General features: G+C 41.2%; 1 protein-coding gene across 1 annotated transcript; it reads right to left on the bottom strand.

The window, feature by feature from the left end:
- LOC139579459 (up-regulator of cell proliferation-like) lies at nt 1-25,264 on the bottom strand. The gene is given in 8 exon segments (XM_071408146.1): nt 1-3,514; nt 3,517-4,197; nt 9,184-9,453; nt 13,201-13,467; nt 13,655-13,703; nt 18,347-18,644; nt 20,391-20,504; nt 25,026-25,264. Coding segments are annotated over 8 exon segments (3,648 nt in total). The 5' UTR covers nt 25,133-25,264; the 3' UTR covers nt 1-1,652.
- Between the last annotated feature and the right edge of the window lie 1,770 nt (nt 25,265-27,034).

Raw genomic sequence — 27,034 nt, 5'->3', positions numbered from 1 at the left:
TCTCAATTAACAGTTTTTATTTAAAAAGTCCTTCAATGATAAGTGGTATACATCATTGTAAGTATGATGATAAGTAGATTAATCATAGGATAATCATAGGATATGATACATGTATTTTTCTACAATAAAATAATGCTGAGATTTTGAAATGAGGTATATAAAAAGTATTTCAATGATAAATGTTGTACATTTGATGTTAAGTAGGTGATGAATCATTGGTTATGCATTTTCCTAAAGTAAAAGAATGAAGATATATTTTTAGGAAATCAGATGTGTATACATTCTTTACATTTGACAAATCTGAGACAAATAAACAAACAATGGAATAATTAACTTGTTACATGACGGAAATGAATATTTTAACATGCATGCAACTAAAGTAGCCCTTAAAGCAACTTCATTTCATAAGATGAGGACTAAGATGTTCTCTTTTTACAAACATACAAAGCCTTTCACAATGTACAGTATGTATGCATCTGTTTCAAAGGCTTTTTGTAAAGGTGTAAAACATAGCATTACATATAGAATCACATCTCTATGGGTGTAAATCTCTAATGGACAATATTTACAGTCTGCACTGATCTATGGATCCCTTTAGTCCATCACTGGGCTAGTCCTTCAAAGACTGTATGAATGATATACAAGATTAAACTATATCAAACCAAAGATAATATAGAACATCTAAGATCAAACAAACAAAATGACCTTTCTTTCATAATTAGTTACACGTCTCTCTTGTAGGTATATCCTTGTTTCATTATATTCATCCCAATGAGCATAATCTTCATTCAATTCCAATACAGCTGTTTATACAAATTATGTGAATATATTTTTCTAATGTTGAGATTAGACTTCATACTCCAGTCAAAGTCAACTAGTAGTCAACACAGTGATTATAATCTCTACCAGGCACAGCAAGAGGAGGAATGGCCACCCCTCAGAGCCTGGTTCCTCGCTAGGTTTCTTCCTAGGTTCCTGCCTTTCTAGTGAGTTTGTTCTAGCCACCGTGACTCTACGTCTGCTTTGCTTGCTGTTTTGGGTTTTAGGCTGGGTTTGTGTATAATTATCTGCTGATGTAAAAGAGCTTTATAAATACATTTGATTTAATATAATATCATTTAAAAAAAAAATTATCATCATTTTTAATGATATTTTTTAATATAATATCTGAGTTAGACTGACTAACAAAATCAAAAGGAGACCCCAGCAGATAATTCAACCATAATAGTTTAGATAGCTGGCCGCTAAACTAACTTAGCAATCTAAAAATGTTTTGCTGACATGGGCTAAATGACTGACTATCAGTGACTTACATAACCAGAGAAAAACTGTGGATGCAAAACCAAATTTCTAAATTGCACCTTGTGTATTCTACTATTCTAACTGGCAACTTAAAACACGTAGAACCTGATGGGCAGGGATTCTGCTGTCCTAGTGACAGTAATAAACTGCTTCCACCATTGGGATGACAGGACAAGTCCTTCAGCATGATTCTTATGCTCATTTGGGGGTTTGGATCTGTTTTATATTCTGCTTTCAGCACCCATTATCCAGGAATAAATGTCCTTCTGGAATGACCGTTCCCAACCATTGTACTCAGAGCATTAACTGGTGTATGCATCTGCAATCAAGCTGTTTCTGACACTGAAAATTCATTTCTCCGATTTCACAGACTCCCACAAGCTTTCTGTCCACTTCAGGAAATGTGTAATGTCATCATTACTCTGGCATTTTATTAAGTCTTGCATCAAGCTCTTTTTTAAATCATACACAGCCTCACTGTATCCAGCATTGACTGGAGCCATAGGGGGAGTCCCATGCCAGAGTCCTGGGATGTAGCAGCTGCTTGTGTCTGGATCATACTCCATCACATCAGTGAACTTGGTGATATTCTCCTTCTTCTCCATTCTGGCTGCTGCCTGCGTCATTTCATTCAACTGCTCCAACAACTTCTTCCGCTCTCTCATGTTGTTGTCATGAGCAGACATGTCTGACACATTCTGGTGCACAAAATGACATACTGGCTTCTTCCCCAATTCCTTCATCCTGAGGAAGGTATGAACAACAATCTGTAGAATGTCTTTCATCTCTGTGGAGTTCTCCATGGAGATGTTGATAATTGTGACATCACTGAGTCCTATCACCAGTGTTGCCAGTTCCTTGTCATGTTCATAGCTATCATCTAGTTGAGACAACTCTGGTGATTTCAACCCCTCTGTGTCAATGATCATGATGAAGTCACATTTCAGCTCCTCCTTGAGTTCTTTGTTGACTTTAATCAGTAGCATGAAGGCCCCTCTGGTGCATCTTCCACTGCTGACAGCAAACTGGACCCCAAACATGGTGTTGAGGAGAGTGGACTTCCCAGTGCTTTGGACCCCTAAAACTGAGACAACCAGGATCATGCTGTTAGAGTCCACAAGAGTATGAAGCTGAGTCAGAACAGCTGAAATCCATTTCAGAGGGATATTTGATGCATCTCCATCCACAAGCTCAATGGGGAAACCATCCAACAGCATCTGAGCACACAATCCAGGGAGATGCTCCATCTGTTTCCTTTGAGGACTGTCTTCAGGGAGGGAGCAGGCAGCTTCATATAACTGGCCCAACTCACGCAGGAAGTGTTCAAGACCTAAGGAACAATCAGATAATTGCTTATCCAAATCTTTAATGTCGTCTTTTCTCTCCGGAGAATATTGGCAAAGATCTTTGTACCGGTCCCTTAAACCAGACAGGTTCTTCGGTGACAGATTGTCCAGATTTATCCGCATCCATTTGAGGAAATAGGAACGCTCCGCTCCTGAACCTGACAATCCTGAAATGAAGCTTTCCATTGCATCTGACATGTCAAATGTATGTTGCTTCTCTCTCAGCCCTTTCTCCTTTTTCTTCAGAGAGCTCTTGTAGTGTTCAATGTCTTGATCCCCTTGTTTTCTCTGTCTACATCTCTCTTTCTCCAACTGGGAAAGCTCTTTCCAGATTTTCCCTTGTAAGGGTAGTTGTTTGTCTTTGAATTTGACTGTGTCTGTGATGTTGCTGGTGATTTCATCTGCCATCTTCCTGGCACTCTGACATTCATTGTGGTCTTCATCAACCAGAATCCCACTGTGACGAGCTATGTCAGTCATGTTTTCCACTGTCAACCAGTTTTGACTTTTTTCAATGATGGCACCAACAGATGATTGCAGGATTTTGACAAATTCTGCATCGTTTTTCTTTTTCTTCACAATCACATTTTGGTCATTGATACTGCAGTTTGTGGTCATTTCTTTCAATGTGTCTACTCTGAACGATTTTCGTTGAGAGTTGACGACTAGAATTAACTCTGCTTTTGTGTTTTTGCTTTTCAACAAATTGAGATCTGACTCTAAATCATCAGTGAAAATGTAAACTGCAGCTGATGTTTGACACAGAAAGGAGAACTGTTTTTCAAAGGACCTGATGTCTCCTCTGAGATTGGCCACCACCACAGGCTTAGTGAACATGTCTATGTTTCTGTTCCCACATGGAATTACCAGCTGATTTCAACCAGACCATCTGAGATTCTATGAGGGATGTCACCACATTCCATATCATGATGAACAAATGTGTCATGGTACTGCTGAGGGTTACTAAGCAACTTGTTCAAGATCTGAGACTTAGACACTCTAATCTCCCCTAACCTAACAAAGGACACCATAGGAATATCAGAGAGTACAATTCTCTCCACCACAAAAGCCTTTGTGGATGTTTGGGAAGAGAGTCTAAACTTCTTCACTATGTCCCTCAAGGCCCACAGCATCAAAGTGATTTGTTCTGTGTCACAGTTGGGCAGCAGCAGAGGAACAGCAAACTGACACATGGACATTTTCTGGACCATCTCCTGCTGCAAGAAACTGTCTGAGCACAGAAACAGGGCTGTAATCAGGTCCAGTGGATTAATCACATTACTGTTATCAGAGTCACTTTTTAGATTGTCAAAATGGTCTGTTCCCCAAAATGAACCACCTGTATCAGTGGACATACATTTGACACTCCTAGCATTCAGATTTGCCATCATTAATTTCTTAAGGAAGGCCCCTGGAATTGACTGCATAGTGGTAAGAGGTTCATCTGATGTAGTATCAGCATTTATCTCAAGGACAGTACTTAACGTCAGCTTGTTTTCATTATGATCTTCTAGTCCAGTCTTTGACAACACCTCCATCAGGTAGGATCCTGTAGATAGAAATGAAGATCAGGAAACAGGAAATGATCCAAGGAATCACCATCATATATTTCTCATCAGGGAAGATACTGTACCTTTACATCCCATATTGACACATCTGCTATGATTAGTTAATTTACATTACAGTAATTTACAGTTGAAGTCGGAAGTTTACATACACCTTAGCCAAATAAATTTAAACTCAGTTTTTCACAATTCCTGACATTTAATCCTAGTCAAAATTCCCTGTCTTATGTCAGTTAGGATCACCACTTTATTTTAAGAATGTGAAATGTCAGAAAAATAGTAGACAGAATTATTTCTTTCAGCTTTTATTTCTTTCATCACATTCTCAGTGGGTCAGAAACTTACATACACTCAATTAGTATTTGGTAGCGTTGACTTTTAAATTGTTTAACTTGGGTCAAACATTTTGGGTAGCCTTTCACAAGCTTCCCACAATAAGTAGGGTGAATTTTGGCCCATTCCTCCTGACAGAGCTGGTGTAGCGGCGTCAGGTTTGTAGGCCTACTTGCTCGCACACACTTTTTCAGTTCTGCCTACACATTTTCTATGGGATTGAGGTCAGGGCTTTGTGACGGCCACTGCAATACCTTGACTTTGTAGTCCTTAAGCCATTTTTCCACAACTTTGGAAGTATGCTTGGGGTCATTGTCCATTTGGAAGACCCATTTGCGATCAAGCTTTAACTTCCTAAATGATGTCTTGAGATTTTGCTTCAATATATGCATATAATTTTCCTTCCTCATGATGCCATTTATTTTGTGTAGTGCAGCAGTCCCTCCTGCAGGAAAGCACCCCCACAACATGATACTGCCACCCCCGTGCCTCACGGTTGGGATGGTGTTCTTCGGCTTGCAAGCATCCCCCTTTTTCCTCCAAACATAATGATGGTCATTATGGCCAAACAGTTCTACACTGCTCAAAAAAATAAAGGGAACACTTAAACAACACAATGTAACTCCAAGTCAATCACACTTCTGTGAAATCAAACTGTCCACTTAGGAAGCAACACTGATTGACAATAAATTTCACATGCTGTTGTGCAAATGGAATAGACAACAGGTGGAAATTATATGCAATTAGCAAAACACCCCCAATAAAGGAGTGGTTCTGCAGGTGGTGACCACAGACCACTTCTCAGTTCCTATGCTTCCTGGCTGATGTTTTGGTCACTTTTGAATGCTGGCGGTGCTTTCACTCTAGTGGTAGCATGAGACGGAGTCTACAACCCACACAAGTGGCTCAGGTAGTGCAGCTCATCCAGGATGGCACATCAATGCAAGCTGTGGCAAGAAGGTTTGCTGTGTCTGTCAGCGTAGTGTCCAGAGCATGGAGGCGCTACCAGGAGACAGGCCAGTACATCAGGAGACGTGGAGGAGGCCGTAGGAGGGCAACAACCCAGCAGCAGGACCGCTACCTCCGCCTTTGTGCAAGGAGGAGCACTGCCAGAGCCCTGCAAAATGACCTCCAGCAGGCCACAAATGTGCATGTGTCTGCTCAAACGGTCAGAAACAGACTCCATGAGGGTGGTATGAGGGCCCGACATCCACAGGTGGGGGTTGTGCTTACAGCCCAACACCGTGCAGGACGTTTGGCATTTGCCAGAGAACACCAAGATTGGCAAATTCGCCACTGGCGCCCTGTGCTCTTCACAGATGAAAGCAGGTTCACACTGAGCACATGTGACAGACGTGACAGAGTCTGGAGACGCCGTGGAGAACGTTCTGCTGCCTGCAACATCCTCCAGCATGACCGGTTTGGCGGTGGGTCAGTCATGGTGTGGGGTGGCATTTCTTTGGGGGGCCGCACAGCCCTCCATGTGCTCGCCAGAGGTAGCCTGACTGCCATTAGGTACCGAGATGAGATCCTCAGACCCCTTGTGAGACCATATGCTGGTGCAGTTGGCCCTTTGTTCCTCCTAATGCAAGACAATGCTAGACCTCATGTGGCTGGAGTGTGTCAGCAGTTCCTGCAAGAGGAAGGCAATGATGCTATGGACTGGCCCGCCCGTTCCCCAGACCTGAATCCAATTGAGCACATCTGGGACATCATGTCTCGCTCCATCCACCAACGCCACGTTGCACCACAGACTGTCCAGGAGTTGGCGGATGCTTTAGTCCAGGTCTGGGAGGAGATCCCTCAGGAGACCATCCGCCACCTCATCAGGAGCATGCCCAGGCGTTGTAGGGAGGTCATACAGGCACGTGGAGGCCACACACACCACTGAGCCTCATTTTTACTTGTTTTAAGGACATTACATCAAAGTTGGATCAGCCTGTAGTGTGGTTTTCCACTTTCATTTTGAGTATGACTCCAAATCCAGACCTCCATGGGTTGATAAATTTGATTTCCATTGATCATTTTTGTGTGATTTTGTTGTCAGCACATTCAACTATGTAAAGAAAAAAGTATTTAATAAGAATATTTCATTCATTCAGATCTAGGATGTGTTATTTTAGTGTTCCCTTTATTTTTTTGAGCAGTGTATTTTTGTTTCATCAGACCAGAGGACATTTCTCCAAAAAGTACGATCTTTGTCCCTATGTGCAGTTGCAAACCATAGTCTGGCTTTTTTATGGCAGTTTTGGAGCAGTGACTTCTTCCTTGCTGAGTGGCCTTTCAGGTTATGTCAATATAGGACTCGTTTTACTGTGGTTATAGATACTTTTGTACCTGTTACCCCCAGCATCTTCACAAGGTCCTTTGCTGTTGTTCTGGGATTGATTTGCACTCTAGGAGACAGAAGGCGTCTCCTTCCTGAGACGGCTGCGTGGTCCCATGGTGTTTATACTTGTATACTATTGTTTGTACAGATGAGCGTGGTACCTTCAGGCGTTTGGAAATTGCTCCCAAGGATGAACCAGACTTGTGGAGGTCTACAATTTTTGGGGGGAGGTCTTGGCTGATTTCTTTTGATTTTCCCATGATGTCAAGGAAAGAGGCACTGGGTTTGAAGGTAGGACTTAAAATACATCCACAGGTACACCTCCAATTGACTCGAATGATGTCAATTACTCTATCAGAAGCTTCTAAAGCCATGACATTTTCTGGAATTTTCCAAGCTGTTAGGCACAGTCAACTTAGTGTTTTTTTTAAACTTCTGACCCACTGGAATTGAGATACAGTGAATTATAAGTGAAATAATCTGTCTGTAAACAATTGTTGGAAAAATTACCTGTGTCATGCACAAAGTAGATGTCCTAACCGACTTGCCAAAACTATAGTTTGTTAACATGAAATTTGTGGTGGTTGAAAAACGAGTTTTAATGACTCCAACCTAAGTGTTTGTAAACTTCCGACTTCAACTGTAGATAACTAGTCAGTTTGACACCAGAGATAATACTTAAGTAGTTACTTCATTACAACATTCACTTAAAATGAACCTTACAAATAGCAGTGTTGGGTGATATGGAAAGCCATATTCAATAAATGATATAAAAATACTCGTAGGAAAGGTTTTCATCTTTAGCTCAAAATCTGTGGATACTATTTGACTAGAAAGGTTCTAAATGTTTGTAAAACATCACAATTGAAAAATATATGACACATGGAAACCAAACGAGGGTGGTCTATGGTGATGGGTGGGATGGGCTGAGAGTGGCTGAGGGGTGGGATTAAAGAGCTTATGTTTGGTCATGTATTATGTTGATTGCTGTATATAAAAGTATCAGGTATGTAAAATGTATATGTAGAATGTATATGTAAAATGTATGTATACGTAGCAGAAAAGCTGTAAAAAAAAAAAAAAAAAAGATGTCCTCCGAAGAGGTGGGTGGTGGATGGGTTAACATGCTGACCAGACCGGACACGTCACGTGCGCGAGCGTCGGACTTTTTTTTTAGAAATCCATGTTATTCAATTATTGCACCCACACTGCTCGAGCGTCAGCGACGCCAAGGGCTAAAATTGTCACGCCCTGGCCTTAGTTATCTTTGTTTTCTGTAATATTTTGGTTAGGTCAGGGTGTGACAGGGGGGATGTTTGTGTATAGTTGTCTCGTCTGGGGTGGTTGTATGGTATAGGGGGTTTTGGTAGAGTGTATGGGTTTGTGTTGAGTGTAGGTGTCTAGGTAAGTCTATGGTTGCCTGAATGGTTCTCAATCAGAGACAACTGTCATTCATTGTCTCTGATTGGGAGCCATATTTAAGGCAGCCATAGACAGTAGGCTTTTGTGGGTAATTGTCTATCTGTAAGTTGCCCGTGTCTGCACTTATTGTTTGTTATAGCTTCACGATCGTTTGTTGTTTTTGTAGTAGTTTGTATAGTGTTCGTTTTTCGTCTTCATAATAAAAGAAGATGTATTTCTATCACGCTGCGCCTTGGTCCTCTCTTCCAAGTTACGACGATCGTGACAAAAATAGAACTCCTTTCTATTTCTGACGCAGATCGTGCTGCAAGTCTTGCCTCTCCCATCTCCTCATTGGTTTATAGAAGCAGGTACCCACGTGCCATCTCCTCATTGGTTATACCCACGTGGGTGATTGAAAGACGAAATGTTTTGCCGGTTGTCGTGGTAATACTATGAACGTTTAGATGCCAATCCCCATATAAGTTCAAAGATGAAAAAGCCTGGAAGGAGGAGAGATGACTAGAAACAATTCGGTTGGCCGTTTTATGTGTGGATTAATTGTCGGAGTAGAGGGCCTTGTGCATTTCAGGTAAAATAACTCAATGTTTATATCACAGGACAAATTAGCTAGCAACAGCATGCTAGTTCAATAGGACAAATTAGCTAGCAAGCGCAAGCTAACCAGCTAAATTGCCATACATGTTTAATGCTTTTCGACCTGTCCCCAAATTAATGTCATTGGTTCAGAGTTTGTTTTGATATTTTAACCTGCGTGTCGTGATCAAGTTTGGTGGAGGGGTACAAAATACATTTATGCACGATGGCGCACGCGCGCAGCCAGTTTGGGTTCCGTGTAATAAACATCTTACTTTTTACATTTTTTATAATTAGGGTACATCCTTACTTGTAATGATGGTTGTTGACACCAGTTGACTTTGCCTTCCATCTTCCAGCACAGTGCAGACAGTGACAGAGTACTGACTACCACCTTGAAGGTCAGAGAGAGTGATGCTGTGTGAAGACGTGGTAGTGGTGTGTGGTTCTATCCCTGGACAGTGGTAGGAGATCTGATAATGATGTTGGATTTGGTCCAATCCTGGTGGCAGGCTCCAGCTAACAGCAGCTGATGTGGCGGCCACTGAGTCAACAGTCAGCTGGTCTGGAGCAGGGGGTACTAAATGAAAATACATTATTGTCAGGGCTACAGTTTAACTCCAGAAACATATTACAGGAGTGTTATACGCAGGTTTTGGGGTTTTGCTCATTTTTGTTTTTGAGGTTGGTTCTGTTTGGGTGTGGTTTGACCTGATTGGAATCATCCTCGTTGTTCAGGATGTGTTTCACCTGTTGCCTCATTAGTCAGTTGAGGGGATATTTAAGAGCAGCTGATTTGCTCCAATTGCTTTTAGCTCCATATCATAAGTTGGCGCGGGTTTCTATTTTGGTTAGCCTTTTCTCTGCGCAACTTAAGTGGGCACTTATGGGGGGGTCTTTTGGGACACAGATTCTTGTTGCTAGTCAACTTTCAGGGAACACGCCATGGGTGTCTGAGAACCCCTCCTAAAACCCCACCTGTATCATTCTGGTTGTTCAGGGATTATTTCTTAGTTCCCTATTTCTATTGAGCAACAATATTATTGGTTTAACAATATTATTGGGGCAAGTCCGGGATATTGTTTTCCATGAGTATGATAGTCACTCTAATCACCTACTCTGAAGCTCTACTCTGCCCAGAGATTTGAGTTTTCAAAATACACTTTTGGGGTAGAGTTTCTGTTACTGACAACCACTCAGAGGGTGGTGAAATCTGTGAAAAAGTGCATAAACACACAAAACAGATGGACTTTGATTTGGGAGCATTTGTGGGGAACTCTACTTGGGAGTTACTTGATAAATGTACGAAGACAAATCTTCTCATTGCAAAGCATTATGACATCAAAGTGGTACATGTCTATCCAAAAACAGTAGTTAGAGTTAATTGGTACTGCTTTGGTGTAGGAGGAAATCCTCCCAGAGAGGAAGGATGATGAAAAGGGTCCTATAGGTGGTACAATACACCCCGTAGACTTGCAACTGCCAGAGGTAGAACTAAAGGCAAAATGGGTGCAACAGAAATTAGATTAATTGAGCAGGCCATTCAGCAGGCCATTCAGCAGGCCATTCAGCAGGCCATTCAGCAGGCCATTCAGCAGGTCATTCAGCAGGCCATTCAGCAGGCCATTCAGCAGGCTATTCAGCAGGCCATTCAGCAGGCCATTCAGCAGGTCATTCAGCAGGTCATTCAGCAGGCCATTCAGCAGGCCATTCAGCAGGCCATTCAGAAGGTCATTCAGCAGGCCATTCAGCAGGCCATTCAGCAGGCCATTCAGCAGGCCATTCAGCAGGCCATTCGGTTAAAACAGAACAATAAGAACATGCTGCTAGAGAACAAAAACACGAGCCAACCGATTAAAAGAGATAGAGATGGTAGCATACCAGAGAGATAGAGCTGGAAGCACTTTGAATCAGGTCAGTCTATCTTGCACCCTCAATAGTGTTTGGTCTTGGTCGGAACAGCCAGCTTGTACCGCCTTTCAGCGGAAAGGAGAAGGACGTATTTATTTTACTTGTTTTTGCGAATTGCCACATCCCTAACATGGCCGCGTGATATCTGGTCACTGCTCCTCCAAAGTGTTCTTGTGAGGAAAGTGTACGCCGCTTTCTCTTGACCAGAGTTCAGATTATGACACCATTAAAGCTGCTGTACTTCCAGTTTACGAGTTGGTCCCACAGGCATACAGAAATGTTTTGTAAATTACAAAACACAGAATCACAAAGCCATGTTGAATTCGTAAGGGAACAAGCATGTCTTTTTGATCAGTGGTGTGGTTCTCAAGAGGTAAAGGACCTTGAGGATTCAAAGACTCCTAGTTCTCCAGCAGTTAAAGAATTGCCTTCACGAAAGGGTTGCTACCTACATTTATGAGCACAAGGATCTCACACTGAGAAAGCTGCAGCTGCTGATTAGTTTGTGTTGACACATAAAACTACCTTCACAATCAAAGCACCCAGTAGCTCTCCCTACATAAGAGAGAAGAGAAGTCACCTCCTACTACGAGCTTTCAGTCTCTTCCCCCAGTGTCCAAAAACAAGGATCGTCAGAAAACTGGTTCTTCGTATCCGTAAGTTAGTCATTACTGCCATGAGAAAGGACACCGTCTCAGTGGCCTAAGTTGAAACAGAAAACAATTGAGAGAGAAAGCAGTTTATTTTTGTGGGAGCACTCCAGCCCGTTAAATCTCTGGTTGGTGTACTGGTGTATCTCCTAAACAAGATTTTGGATCAGATGTGTATGAACCCTTTGTTTCAGACGGGTTCTTGTCTCTACGTAATGGTGATGCTGTTAATCAGCCTGGAAAGATACTGCGAGGAACTGGGACAGCTGAATCCCTCCTTTTGGAGAATATTTTGCCTTTGTCTGAGACTTCAGCAACTGGTTACAGTGTGTGTTTGTACAAGGTGTGGAGGTGGGGTACATGGAAGTTCCTTTGTATAACGTGGAACTCGAGTCTGATCTTGTTTCTGGATCTGTTATTGTTGGAGTGAGGCCTAGCCTAACGGGGTTTCATTCATTTTTTTTGTTGTTGCAAAGATTAGGAGGAAGTGAATGTTGTGCCAAATCATGTTGTTTGTAAGGAACCCAGAGTAGAGGAACCGGATGGGTTATCAGTATAACCGGATGGGTTATGTCTAAGAAGATTGCCATGGTCAAGCAGTGTTGAGGAGGATGTCAGCGATTCCACCATGTTCCATCTATCTGAGACTTTTATGTGTGGTTCTGATTTCAGTAAACCTCCTGAGTTGACTTCTCCTTTGAAAACCCCAAAGGTGAGTGAGTTTGTAGGACTTATAAAAGAAGAGAGGGTTCCTGCAGTTGACACTTCGATGTCTAGGAAACAGCTTATTGTTGAACAGAGTAAAGATTCTTCCCTCGCCCCTCTTTTTGCTGAGATACGTCCAGAGGAATTTGTTCGGGTTAATTTAACAGAGATGGTGTTCTGATGAGGAAATGGCGTTCTTGGGGTAATGGCTGAACTAGGCCTCTTTCAGCCTCCCCAAGAGGCCAACGTCTCTTGACTAGGTTGCCCAGTGTTGCACTAAGATTGCTCACTTCACAAAACAAAAAAAGAAACCCGTTAAACATTTAATAAAATGTGTTCAGGCTTACGGGAGAAAAGGTCAAATAAGGCCAGAGCTTTTGATGGTTAGAAATAAGCTCAGAACAGAAGCAACAAAACAATTTTGATTTGTAATGTAACAAAATCGCTCTAGTTACTGGTAAAGAAACAATCAGTTGTAATTGGGGGAAGATCTCTTACTAGTGCAGATTGTTGTAGACAGGTTCACTCTGTTCCCCATTGCTCAGCACAGTTGTAACACTAACAGTATAATCTGTGCCAGGTTGCAGGTTTGAAAGTGTTTTGTGGCAGTCGTCAGTATTGGCTCTGTTCCTGGGCTGCAGTAGGATATGGACTTTCTCCATCTCTTCAGCCTTGATCCAGCTGAGATTGAAGAGGTCTCTTCCAAATGGAACATCTTTAAATCTAGGTGCTAGGAGCACTGTAATAAAACCTATACTTGTTTAGAAAAGATGGGCTGTTTTTGACAGAGTCCCAAATTGTCTCTAGGAATGAATGAATTATGTAGTCTGCAGGTAGGTAATGATTTAGTGAAGGATGTGGATGAGAGGTAGTCTAGTGGTTAAGTATGTTGGGCCAGTAAACGAAGGGTCGCTGGTTTAAATCCCAGAGTCTGACATCAGCAACAGGACCTGGAATCCCCGACTCTGAGCAAGGCACTTAACCCTAATTGCTCAGGATAAGAGTGTCTGCTAAATTACTAAAATGTAGTCTGAATAAAAACACAAGTTAGCCTACTGTACCTGCGGATAGGGATGCTGAGACACATCTGCTTTGTCTTCCATCTTCTCCCTCTGTAGCCACGTTGAACTGGTACTTTTTACCAGGGTTGAGTCTGCTTATTTCAACTTCATGAACATTTTTCACCCCTAGACTGCATGGTTCCACGTCGCAACCCCAGGTCACTCTGAACTTCTGTGGTCCCTTCAACCCTTCAGGAGGACCCCAGCTCAGAGACACAGAGTCTGATGTCAACAACAGGACCTGGATGTCACCAGGAGGGGGCAGCACTAGTGAAGGAATAACGGGTGATTGAAAAACAGACTTCATTGACATTACATTTGTACTATTCATTCCAGCAGTTAAAGGAAAACAATTGACATCTTACAAAATGTATCCTATAAAATTGAGATTCAAATTAAATAATATTGTTTGGGTCAGTTTATTCTGTTTCCACATACTGTATACTGTACCTACCATCATCTGAGGCCAGCATTGTGTGTTGGTCTCCATCAAAACTCTTAGGCTGCGAAAACAAAATAAGAATTAGTCATTTCTTTAAAAACAAAATATTTTGCTAAATGTAAAACAGAGGATTTTTCAAAGATACATAACTGCTTTTGATATTCTTCTGTAACGCTGAAAGCGCAGATGACGTATTTTGAACAACGTTGTGAATTTAACATTGTAATAGTCAGTCCATTTTTTGAGTCACGTCCCCCTCCATCCTTGACTTTTCCTAAATAAGTACATTTATCACACTGATGTTGTTACAACTTTTACAATGCATGTTTACTTTTAGTCTGTCTATCTGCATACTTGAAGACATGGCATTTGAGGGAGCGGTGAGATACCCAATGGGGTGGACCATACAGTACCTTTCTCATCAATGATTTTGAAAAAACTTCTACTTTAAAACTGGAAATCAAATGATGCTCCATCACTAAAATAGTGGATGAATGAAATGCATTATTATTTAAATATTGAAAAGGTGTGGGCTCCAGAGAAAAGTAGAACAGTGTAATTTGAGGCCATATGGCATAGAGTGCTACATGCACTGTAACGTTCCAGGAGATGAAGGGGGAGGGGTTGTGAGACATACATGATGTGTATGGGTGGGAACATGTGGGTCTTAGCAGGTGTGATGTCATTGATCTTTGTTGAAATTTCTGTGCGTCTGTTTATTGTATTTTGTTTCGTTGTTATTGTTTGAGAAAATACACTGAACAAAAATATAAAGGCAACATGTAAATTATTGTTCCCATGTTTCATGAGCTGAAATAAAAGATCCCAGAAATGTTCCGTTGCACAAAAGTCGTATTTTTCACAATTTTGTGCACAAATTTGTTTGCATCTCTATTAGTGAGCATTTTTTCTCCAAGATAATCCATCCACATGACAGGTGTGGTGTATCAAAAAGCTGATTAAACAGTATGATCATTACGCAGGTGCACCTTGTGCTGGGGACAATAAACGGACACACTAAAATGTGTAGTTTTGTCAAACAACACATTGCCAGTTGTCTCGTGCTTTGAGGGAGCGTGCAACTGGCATGCTGACTGCAGGAATCTCCACCAGAGCTGTTGCCAGAGAATTGAATGTTCCTTTCTCTACCATAAGCCGAGACGGCTTATGGTAGAGAAATTAACCTTTGTTGTTTTAGAGAATTTGGCAGTACATCCAACAGGCCTCACAACCGTTGTTTTCTGGGCGAGCGGTTTGCTGATGTCAACATTGTGAACAGAGTGCCCCACGGTGGCAGTGGTGTTGTTGTATGGGCAGACATTAGCTACGGACAACCAACACAATTGCATTTTATTGATGACAATTTGAATGCACAAAACTATCGTGACTAGATCCTGAAGCCAATTGTGAGGCCCATTTTTTGTACGGTATCTGTGGCCAACAGATGCATATCTGTATTCCCAGTTATGTGGAATCCATAGATAAGGGCCCAATGAATTTATTTCAACCTACTGAATTCTCATTTGAACTGTAACTCAGTAAAATCAATTAAATTGTTGCATTTATATTTTTTGTTAAGTGTATATATAAAAATTTAATCGTACAAAAAATAAAATGACGATGTCACCAACATAGTGTATTATAAGCCGTTTTAGGAGGACATGTCCCTCTCCCACTGCCCTTCCTTCTTCCGGCTGCACATCGGACTAATAGCCCATCGAAACTACACATCAACTATATTGAAACTAATTTCACAGAAGCCTATGAAAATGTATGTAGTCTAAAGAAGATTAAATTGACAATAGTCTGATGGGAGACAATTTTAACAATTGTCTCGTCAATGAGGAGACTGATGAACAGTGCAGCGTGTGTAACTGACAAAGGGAAAGGAGCTTCCCAAAAAGCGACTTTCTCAAATCATGTTACAGAGGTTCATGCAGGTCACACACTTTGATTTCAAAAATGATATTATTTTAATCATCGGAAAGAGCAGATACTAAGGTTTCTAAAACACCTACATTTCCCAATACACTCTCAAAATTGAGTGGAAAGACTATTTCAAAATATATATTTTTTGACGACTAACTGCAATTCCACTCCCGGCAGCATATAGCCTAGGATACTAAGAACAGACTAGTAACATAATAAAACTCCTATTCTGTTCTTTTTAAAAACATCTAGTTGAATAATATTCATTAAGACCTGCCTAAACAAAATGATGATGGTGTAGTTCACCCAAATGACAAAATGAAATATTGTTTTCCTTACCCTCTAATCAGTCTATGGAGAACGTATGACAGCAGTCAATGCTTTGGTTTAGCTTCATTGGCACTGTTGACACATGCTAACATTTTAGCAATTGTTGTACACATCTCTTTAAAGTCATCGGTCACACATTAGCCTTTTTCACACATCATAATCAAATCATCTACAAGTGACCTTGTTGAGCTTCACAATCAATTTTAGAATCAATTTTACAATCAATTAAATAAAAAAATAATAAAAATAAAAAAATGTAATAAAATGTATGCACTCTACTGTAAGTCGCTCTGGATAAGAGCGTCTGCTAAATGACTAAAATGTAAATGTAAATCTAGATACAGTACTTTTGAATGATTTGGACATGAGGCACGAAAAATGCTAATATCGGTCACATGACTTGAATTTGAGCCACAAAATGCTAAAACACTAGCCTGTGGAAAGAGTGCGAAGTAAACTAGACCAAAGCATGGATTGCTGTCATACTTTCAAATGTGGAAGACACATTTCAGTTGAATGTGTTCAGTTGTACAACTGACTAGGTATCCCCTTTCCCAGGTAATGTAAGATAGCTATAAAAACAGATTAAAAAACAGATAAAAGAACCCTTTACAACACGACAGGGACTGTGAAGAGATTATATATTTTGCATTGTATTGTGTCTGCCAAGTTATTTAATTGTAACATAAATATAGTGCAATATATACTACGTATATTATGGATTTTATTGGTTGTGTTTTGTTTCCTGTTTGGTTCCCAGGAAGAGTAGCCACTTCCTCAGCAGCAGATAATTACAGATCCTAATCAAAATGAATGATACTAAGACCTTCATAACACAGCAAAAGGATTATTGTTGCCGTAGCACATATGAAATGTTTTTATTCGGCTGTTAGAATGTTGACGGCCCAAACTGGGATGCCTCGAGTCCCAACGGTTCTAGTGTTAATTAAGGAGCGTTCAGACATGTACTGGCACTGGAACTGCACTGTACAACCCCGAAAGAAAAGAGAACCCCAGTAGTTACCTGTCTTCCAGATTAACCACAGTGGTTACCTGTCTTCCAGATTAACCCCAGTAGTTACCTGTCTTCCTGATAAACCCCAGTAGTTACCTGTCTTCCCGATTAACCCCAGTAGTTACCTGTCTTCCTGATAAACCCCAGTAGTTGCCTGTCTTCCCGATTAACCCCAGTAGTTACCTGTCTTCCTGATAAACCCCAGTAGTTACCTGTCTTCCCGATTAACCCCAGTAGTTACCTGTCTTCCTGATAAACCCCAGTAGTTGCCTATCTTCCCGATTAACCCCAGTAGTTACCTGTCTTCCTGATAAACCCCAGTAGTTACCTGTCTTCCCGATTAACCCCAGTAGTTACCTGTCTTCCTGATAAACCCCAGTAGTTACCTGTCTTCCTGATTAACCCCAATAGTTACCTGTCTTCCCGATTAACCCCAGTAGTTACCTGTCTTCCCGATAAACCCCAGTAGTTACCTGTCTTCCTGATTAACCCCAGTAGTTAACGGTCTTCCCGATAAACCCCAGTAGTTACCTGTCTTCCTGATTAACCCCAGTAGTTACCTATCTTCCTGATTAACCCCAGTAGTTACCTGTCTTCCCGATTAACCCCAGTAGTTACCTGTCTTCCTGATTAACTCCAGTAGTTACCTGTCTTCCTGATTAACCCCAGTACTTACCTGTCTTCCCGATTAACCCAAGTAGTTACCTGTCGTCCCGATTAACCACAGTAGTTACCTGTCTTCCCGATTAACCACAGTAGTTACCTGTCTTCTCGATTAACCCCAGTAATTACCTGTCTTCCAGATTAACCACAGTAGTTACCTGTCTTTCTGATTAACCCCAGTAGTTACCTGTCTTCCAGATTAACCCCAGTAGTTGCCTGTCTTCCTGATTAACGCCAGTAGTTACCTGTCTTCCCGATTAACCCCAGTAGTTACCTGTCTTCCCGATTAACCCCAGTAGTTACCTGTCTTCCCGATTAACCACAGTAGTTACCTGTCTTCCCGATTAACCACAGTAGCTACCTGTCTTCCAGATTAACCCCAGTAGTTGACTGTCTTCCTGATTAACCCCAGTAGTTACCTGTCTTCCAGATTAACCCCAGTAGTTGCCTGTCTTCCTGATTAACCCCAGTAGTTGCCTGTCTTCCAGATAAACCCCATTAGTTACCTGTCTTCCAGATTAACCCCAGTAGTTTTCTGTCTTCCTGATTAACCCCAGTAGTTACCTGTCTTCCAGATTAACCCCAGTAGCTACCTGTCCTCCAGATTAACCCCAGTAGTTACCTGTCTTCCAGATTAACCCCAGTAGTTACCTGTCTTCCAGATTAACCCCAGTAGCTACCTGTCTTCCAGATTAACCCCAGTAGCTACCTGTCTTCCAGATTAACCCCAGTAGCTACCTGTCTTCCAGATTAACCCCAGTAGTTACCTGTCTTCCTGCTTTCTTTATCTCATGGAGGATGGTATCATGTCCTTTGTGGTTTGTCTCTGCACACTGACTACAGATCAGCATCTGGTCTGTCCTGCAGAACACCTCCAGAGAACTGTAGTCATGTTGGCAGAGTTTCTGCACCAGGTCTCCAGTCACATCCACCAGTGTGTGTCTCTTTAGTTTAGGTATTGTATAGTGCTGTCTGATGTGGGTCTCACAGTAGGACACACTGCAGGTCTGACAGAACTTCACAGCTTGGACCTCAGAGCAGATATCACAGGGTACCTCTCCTGGCCTGATGGGAATTGGAAATAACAGTTATTAAATACTTCGATCAAAAGAACCTCATCCATTCAGAAGCTCCAGGTGGTATCTGATTTTAAGTACCTTGGCATCATACTTGATTCCAACCTCTCTTTTAAAAAGCATGTGAAAAAGGTCATTCAGATAACCAAATTCAACCAAGCTAATTTCCGATTCATACGAAATTGTTTGACTACAGAGGTAGCAAAACTGTACTTAAAATCTATGATACTCCCCCACTTAACATACTGCTTGACTAGTTGGGCCCAAGCTTGCTGTACAACATTAAAACCTATTCAGTCTGTCTACAAACAGGCTCTCAAAGTGCTTGATAGGAAGCCCAATAGCCATTATCACTGTTACATCCTCAGAAAGCAAAATCTTGTGCAATACACCGACGCATGTCTTGTATTCAAGATCCTAAATGGCCTGGCTCCCCCCTCCACTCAGTATTTTTGTTAAACAGAAAACCCAAACATATGGCAGCAGATCCACAAGGTCTGCCATGAGAGGTGACTATAGTTCCCTTAAGGAAAAGCACCTTTAGTAAATCCGCTTTCTCTGTGAGAGCTTCCCATGTCTGGAACACACTGCCTTCAGACACACATAACTGTACCACCTATCACACTTTCACAAAATGTATGAATACATGGCTAAAGGTCAATCAGATTTGTGATCATAATCCCTAGCTGTGTATTGCCGCTTTCCATGTTGTCTGTAGCTTGTGAGGTGTGGAAACACTTTGTTGCTTTTATGAATTTTGTCTTGCTGCTTTTTGTTCTATGTTGCTCTGTCTGTATGCTATGTCTTGCTTGTCCTATGTTGCTCTGCGTGTGCTCACCGCTCAATGATTGTCTATATTGTAATTGTTTTTAATAACCTGCCCAGGGACTGCGGTTGAAAATTAGCCGTCTGGCTAAAACCGGCACTTTTACTGAAACGTTGATTAATGTGTACTGTCTCTGTAAAAATACAAATAAACTCAACTCAAACACATAATGGCCTGATAATATAACACATGGTAACCTACCTATAACTATCTGTTATCATGATAATATAACACATGGTAACCTACCTATAACTATCTGTTATCATGATAATATAACACATGGTAACCTACCTATAACTATCTGTTATCATGATAATATAACACATGGTAACCTACCTATACCTATCTGTTATCATGATAATATAACACATGGTAACCTTCCTATAACTCTATGTTATCATGATAATATAACACATGGTAACCTTCCTATAACTATCTGTTATCATGATAATATAACACATGGTAACCTACCTATAACTATCTGTTATCATGATAATATAACACATGGTAAACTACCTATAACTATCTGTTATCATGATAATATAACACATGGTAACCTACCTATAACTATCTGTTATCATGATAATATAACACATGGTAACCTTCCTATAACTGTTATCATGATAATATAACACATGGTAAACTACCTATAACTATCTGTTATCATGATAATATAACAACACATGGTAACCTTCCTATAACTGTTATCATGATAATATAACACATGGTAACCTTCCTATAACTATCTGTTATCATGATAATATAACACATGGTAACCTACCTATAACCATCTGTTATCATGATGTGTATTTGTGCTTTAAATTAAGTCACAGATCTTTTATTTCATGAGGTCAGCATTTTTTACAACAGTGGCCTGTATTTACAGCTGGGTGCACATCAGAATCTCACCCTTTGTTTTGTAGAGAGACCCCTCCTTTGAAATGAAGAGGGTATTCCATGGATCGGTCAGTCTTCATTGATAGAATACCAGAGGAAATAGACTCTGCTCTCTCTGATTGGCCCCTAGTAGTACAAGACAGACACACAAAACACACAAAAAATGAATAAAACACTAAATACTAAACACACAAAACAAATACAATAAACATTTATTATATTCCTCTCTTCCACATAATTATGATCTGAATCACCATGATGTGATATTTAGCTTCTCTTATTCTAGCCAACTACATAAAATAACAATCATTATAGGAACTTATTGACTTTTCCAGGTAGAACATAGAACGTGGAATCTAACTCTTCATTTTACTGTAAGGTCCCCTCCTTGAAACTAATAGGGATATTCATTGATCTGTTACTCTTCATTAAAATATACAACCAGAGGAAAGAGACTGCTCTTAAAACGTTGCAGCGTCATAGGATGCCACCTTTCCAATAAGTCAGTTGGTCAAACATCTACCCTGCTAGAGCTGCCCCGGTCAACTGTAAGTTATGTTATTGTGAAGTGGAAACGTCTAGGAGCAACAACGACTCAGCCGCGAAGTGGTAGTCCACACAAGCTCACAGAAAGAGAACGCCGAGTGCTGAAGCACATAGCACGTGACAATTGTTTGTCCTCGCTTGAAACACTCACTACTGAGTTCCAAACTGCCTCTGGAAGCAACGTCAGCTCAAGAACTCTTCATCGGTAGTTTCATGAAATGGGTTTCCATGGCCAAGCAGTCGCACACAAACCTAAGATTACCATGCGCAATGCCAAGCGTCGGCTGGAATGGTGTAAAGCACACCGCCATTGGACTCTGGAGCAGTGGAAACGCGTTCTCTGGAGTAATGAGTCACGCTTCACCATCTGGCAGTCCGACAGACAAATCTGGGTTTGGCGGATGACAGGAGAACGCTACCTGCCCCAATTCATCGTGCCAACTGTAACATTTGGTGGAGGAGGAATAATGGTCTGGGGCTGTTTTTCATGGTTCGGGCTAGGCCCCTTAGTTCAGGTGAGGGGAAACCTACAGCATACAATGACATTCTAGACGACTCTGTGCTTCCACTTTTGTGGCAACAGTTTCGGGAAGGCCCTTTCCTGTGTCAGCATGACAATGACTCCGTGCTCAAAGCGAGGTCCATACAGAAATGGTTTGTCGAGATTGGTGTGGAAGAACTTGACTGGCTTGCACAGAGCCCTGACCTCAACCCCATCGAACACCTTTGGGATGAATTGTAACGCAGACTGCGAGGCCTAATTGCCCAAAGTCAGTGCTCGACCTCACTATACTCTATGTGGCTGAATGGAAGCAAGTCCCCGCAGCAACGTTTCAACATCTAGTGGTAAGCCTTCCCAGAAGAGTGGAGGCTGTTATAGCAGCAAAGAGGGGACCAACTCCATATTAATGCCCATGATTTTGGAATGAGATGTACTTTTGGCTATGTAGTGTATCTACCTCAAATATCTCGTACTTCTGCACATTGATCTGGTACTGGTACTCCATGTACACAGCTCCACATTGATCTGGAACTGTTAATCCCTGTATATAGCTCCACATTGATCTGGTACTCCATGTACAGTGGATTGGGGAAATATTCAGACCCCTTGACTTTTTTCGTTACAGCCTTATTCTAGAATTGATTAAATAGTTGTTTTCCTCATTAATCTACACACAATGTCCCATTATAACAAAGCAAAAACATTTTTTTAGACATTTTTGCAAATGCATTAAAAAAAATAAAAAAAATATCACATTTACATAATTATTCAGACACTTTACTCAGTACTTTGTTTAAGCAACTTTGGCAGGGATTACAGCCTCGAGTCTTCTTGGGTATGATGCTACAAGCTTGGCTAACCTGTATTTAGGGGGTTTCTCCCATTCTTCTCTGCAGATCCTCTTAAGCTCTGTCGGGTTGGATGGGGAGCGTCGCTGCACAGCTATTTTCAGGTCTCTCCAGAGATGTTTGAACGGGTTCAAGTCCGGGCTCTGGCTGGGCAACTCAAGGACAGAGACTTGTCTCGAAGCCACTCCTGCGTTGTCTTGGCTGTGTGCTTAGGGTCATCCTGTTGGAAGGAGAACATTCGGCGAAGACTGCGGTCCTGAGCGCTCTGGAGCAGGTTTTCATCAAGGATCTCACTGTACTTTGCTCCGTTCATCTTTCCCTCGACCCTTACTAGTCTCCCAGCCCCTGCCTCTGAAGAAAATCCCCACAGCATGATGCGGCCACCACCATGCTTCACCGTAGGGATGGTGCCAGGTTTCCTCCAGACGTGACACTTGGCATTCAGGCAAGAGAGTTTAATCTTGGTTTCATCCGAGCAGAGAATCTTGTTTCTCATAGTCTGAGAGTCCTTTAGGTGCCAAACTCCAAGCGGGCTGTCATGTGCCTTTTACTGAGAAGTGGCTTCCATCTGTCCACTCCACCATAAAGGCCTGATTGGTGGAGTGTTGCAGAGATGGTTGTCCTTCTGGAAGGTTCTCCCATATCCACAGAGGAAGTCTAGAGCTCTGTCTTAGTGACTATCGGGTTCTTGGTCACCACCCTAACCAAGGCCCTTCTCCCTCGATTGCTAAGTTTGGCCGGGCGGCCAGCTCTAGAAAGAGTCTTGTTGGTTCCAAACTTCTTCCATTTAAGAATGATGGAGGCCACTGTGTTCTTGGGCACCTTCAATACTGCAGAAATGTTTTGGTACTCTTCCCCAGATCTGTACCTCGACACAATCCTGACTCGGAGCTCTACGGAGAATTCCTTACATGCTGACCACACCACTCACGTCGCATCGCGAGAGCGAGCGTTGCAAAATAAATGTACACATTCAATCATTGCACCCACACTGCTCGCATGCGCCAATGAGCGTCTATATTGCCAGGTGCTAAAATAGAAGTCAGTTCTATTTGTGAAGCTCATCGCGCTGCAAGTCCTACCTCTCCCATCTCCTCATTGGTTTATAGAAGCAGATACCCATGTGCCATCTCCTCATTGGTTATACCCACGTGGGTTTCTGAAAGATGAACTGAGGTTGATCGGTCGTCATGGTAATACTAGATGCCAATCGCAATAAAAAGTCAAAAGAAGAAAAAGCCTGGAAGGGGGAGAGATGACAAGAAATGATTCGGTTGACCATTTTGTGTGGATTAGTTGTCGGAGTAGAGGACCTTGTGCATTTCAGTAAAATAACAACTCAACGTTTATCTCAGGACAAATTAGCTATCAAAAGCAAGCAAGCTAGCTTGCCATAAATGTTTAATGCTTTTTGACCTGTCCCCAAATTAATATAATTGGTTCAGAGTTTGTTTTGATATTTCAACCTGTGTCGTTATCGCGTTTGGTGTGGGGGGACAAAATCAATTTGCTCACGATGTCGCACACGGACGGGCACGCATGTGTTCGGTTTGGGCACAGTGTTAGACCTCATGGCTTGGTTTTTGCTCTGACATGCCCTGTCAACTATGGGACCTTATATAGACAGGTGTGTGTATCTTTCCAAATCATGACCAATCAATTGAATTTACCACAGGTGGACTCCAATCAAGTTGTAGAAACATCTCAAGGATGATCAATGGAAACAGGATGCACCTGAGCTCAATTTTGAATCTCAAAGCAAAGGGTCTGAATACTTAGATAAATAAGGTATCTGTTTTTATTTTTAATATTAAATATAAAATTATTAAAATCTGTTTTCCCTTTGTCATTATGGGGTATTGTGTTTAGATTGATGAGGAAAAATATAATTTAAGCCATTTTAGCATAAGGCTGTAACGTAACAAAATGTGGACAACAGAATGAGTCTGTATACTTTCCAAATGCACTGTATATATATATATTGTGTATTTTATTTTATTTCTCGTGTTACTATTTTATTTTATTTGTTCATTTTAGTATTATTTTCAAACTGTATAGCTCGTAAGCAAGCATTTCACGGTAGAGTCTACACCCGTTGTATTCAGCGCATGTGACAAATAACATTTGATTTGCACTACCACTGGCCCTTGATTTCTCCTCACAGTCATTTACACCAACTATATTAATTAGAATTAAAGAAATTAAAACATCCCATCATGCTTAGGGTGACTATAGGGGAGGCAGGTAGCCTAGTGGTTAAAAGCATTGGGCCTTTAACCGAAAGGTCGCTGGTTTGAATCCCCAAGCCGGCAAGGTGGAAAAATATGCTGTTCTGCCCTTGAGCAAGGCAGTTAACTCCCAACAACAACTGCTCCCTGGGCACCGCTGACGTGATGTTGATTAAGGCAGCCCCCCGCACCTCTCTGATTCAGAGGGGTTGGGTTAAATGTGGAAGACACATTTCAGTTGAATGCATTCAGCTATGCAACTGACTAGGATTTGCCTAGAATAAGATGTCCTGTTTACTATGCTGTAATTCAGTATCCTTCATAGAAATCATATGAACATATTAGCATATATTTGAGAGGTGTGTTGTATTTAGGTAAAAATACTGATGAAAATCTATTACATAATTATAGCATAGGATCTAAAAGTGTTCAACAAAAACACAAACACACCTCATATACTGACAACTGCAATGGAAACAGACATCATGAGAAGTGCTACACATGCTTAATTGGACACACCCACCTCTTCATATCAGGGTCCATGGTCTCATCAAGATCCTTGTTTGGTGACCCAACTTTACGTTTTTTTTTAGGGATGGCTCCACCCTCAGCCCCCTGATGATAACTCATTATAACTCCCAGAGAAGAGGTCTCACAATCCTGAAGAGGACTGGTCTGGTCCCATATCAATCTGCTGATAACTCATTATAACTCTCAGAGAGGAGATCTCAGCATCCTGAAGAGGACTGGTCTGGTCCCAAATTAATCTGTAAATAAGACGAGTAAACACCATTATATTAAAACGTTTAAATACAAAAGCAGAGTAAGCCTACTGTTGGCCTGCAATGCTGGGGATTTAAATTGACATTGTAATGACATTCTGTAAGGCATTTTGTACCGAATGCAATTGTGAAAAACACTGAAGGTGGAATGTTTTTATTTATTTATTATTATGTAAAATAAAAAAATAAAAAAATGATTTAACCCAGCAATGTGGCATAATTATAGTGATCATGTAATCAGGTTATTTCGTTGCCTTTTTCGTGTCGGTCTTCATTTAGGATATTGTATTATGCCTTGGCTGGACACGCCCCAACCTGGTCATGGCTAGACGGGATACAGTTTATGCCAATTTGACATCAAAAGTACATTTTTGCATTTTAGTTACCCCTAACCCTTTTCTTAACTTTAACCTAATTTTCTCAACCTACTACGCCAATTATACTAACCTGCGAAGTAATTTCTCCTATCCTGCTAGGAAAAGTAAATCCTGTGGTCAATTCTGACATAAACTGTATCCCTTCTAACCAAAAGGCCTCAACGTGCTCCAACCATAGAGAATGTTAGAGGCCAAAACGCTGTATCAGCATGGGCAGCGCTTCGAGCATTTTAATGTAGTCAACTGGGTGGGACTTCCAACTTCATTGGCTTACCCTTCCTGGTGACCGTGTTGGAGTCATGTCCAGCCGGGTCATCAGGAGGGACCAGCCAGTCCTGAAGAAGAAAATACTTTAAAAAAGAGAGACAGCAGGGGCAGCGCCAGTGATGTTATCTCTATGGCCAAACGCAAAACCTAAGTGGCTGCCTTTGTAGGAATCCATTTTGTCAAGGTTGGATGGGAGTAATATGCTCTGTCCAAAATCTGTATTGCCTACTACTTACTAAAACGACATAATGTGTACTACTATATACTATTTAGAAACGTACTATTTGCTAAAAATGTATGCAGTAAGCACCAAATAACAACTCCTAGACTCACCTTTCATTTGGGTACAGTGCGTCCTACCTCAAAAGTGTGCAGCGAATTATAGCCGAAATTTGTACAACATCATTGCATTTAAAGCATACTCCATTTCCAAATTTCACATATAAAACGTTATATTTTCGCATAGCTAAAATGCCTACTATTTACACCGCAAGTATGGGTATTCGGACATAACAGCTGAGAAAAATTTAACGGGACTCAATTAGGCCTATGACCGCCTATCAAAGTTCGGGAAGAAAAACATGTATACAATACACACGATTGTCTATTGTTTCTTTCCTCACAATCAACTCTTATTTTAGGATAAATATATTAATATATCTGCTAAATAGCTTAAATCTCAGCGTAAGGTAGCTGTGTAAAAAGAGAACACTTGTCGTGGTCTTCCTTGTGCGCACTCCGCCATTATGCTAGTTGGCCTAGTGGGGTCCTAGATTTTTTACTTGGCATTTAATTAGAAAGAATTTGAAAAATCGGGCCTGTATTATATATGTTTCGTTGGATAATAATCGACTCACAAAGAATCTTACACCTGACTTTCATATTAAAAACATGAACCTACCATTTCTCCTGCTGTCTTGCAAGTCGAACAACCTGACGGTTGAAGCCACAGAAAGAGAGAAAAGTTGTCGAATTTACTTTCAGTTTCTAACAGGAAAGAACTTCAGAAATAGGAATTGACACAAAGAAACAGAACAAAATATAGCATTTGGTTATTTAAGAACCGTCATTTGTCATAAATTAATATTCAATTGTTGAAGTTGATT

This window comes from Salvelinus alpinus, chromosome 6 (assembly GCF_045679555.1).
Source record: "Salvelinus alpinus chromosome 6, SLU_Salpinus.1, whole genome shotgun sequence".
NCBI lineage: Eukaryota > Metazoa > Chordata > Actinopteri > Salmoniformes > Salmonidae > Salvelinus > Salvelinus alpinus.
This window is presented reverse-complemented; position numbering and strand designations above follow the sequence as displayed.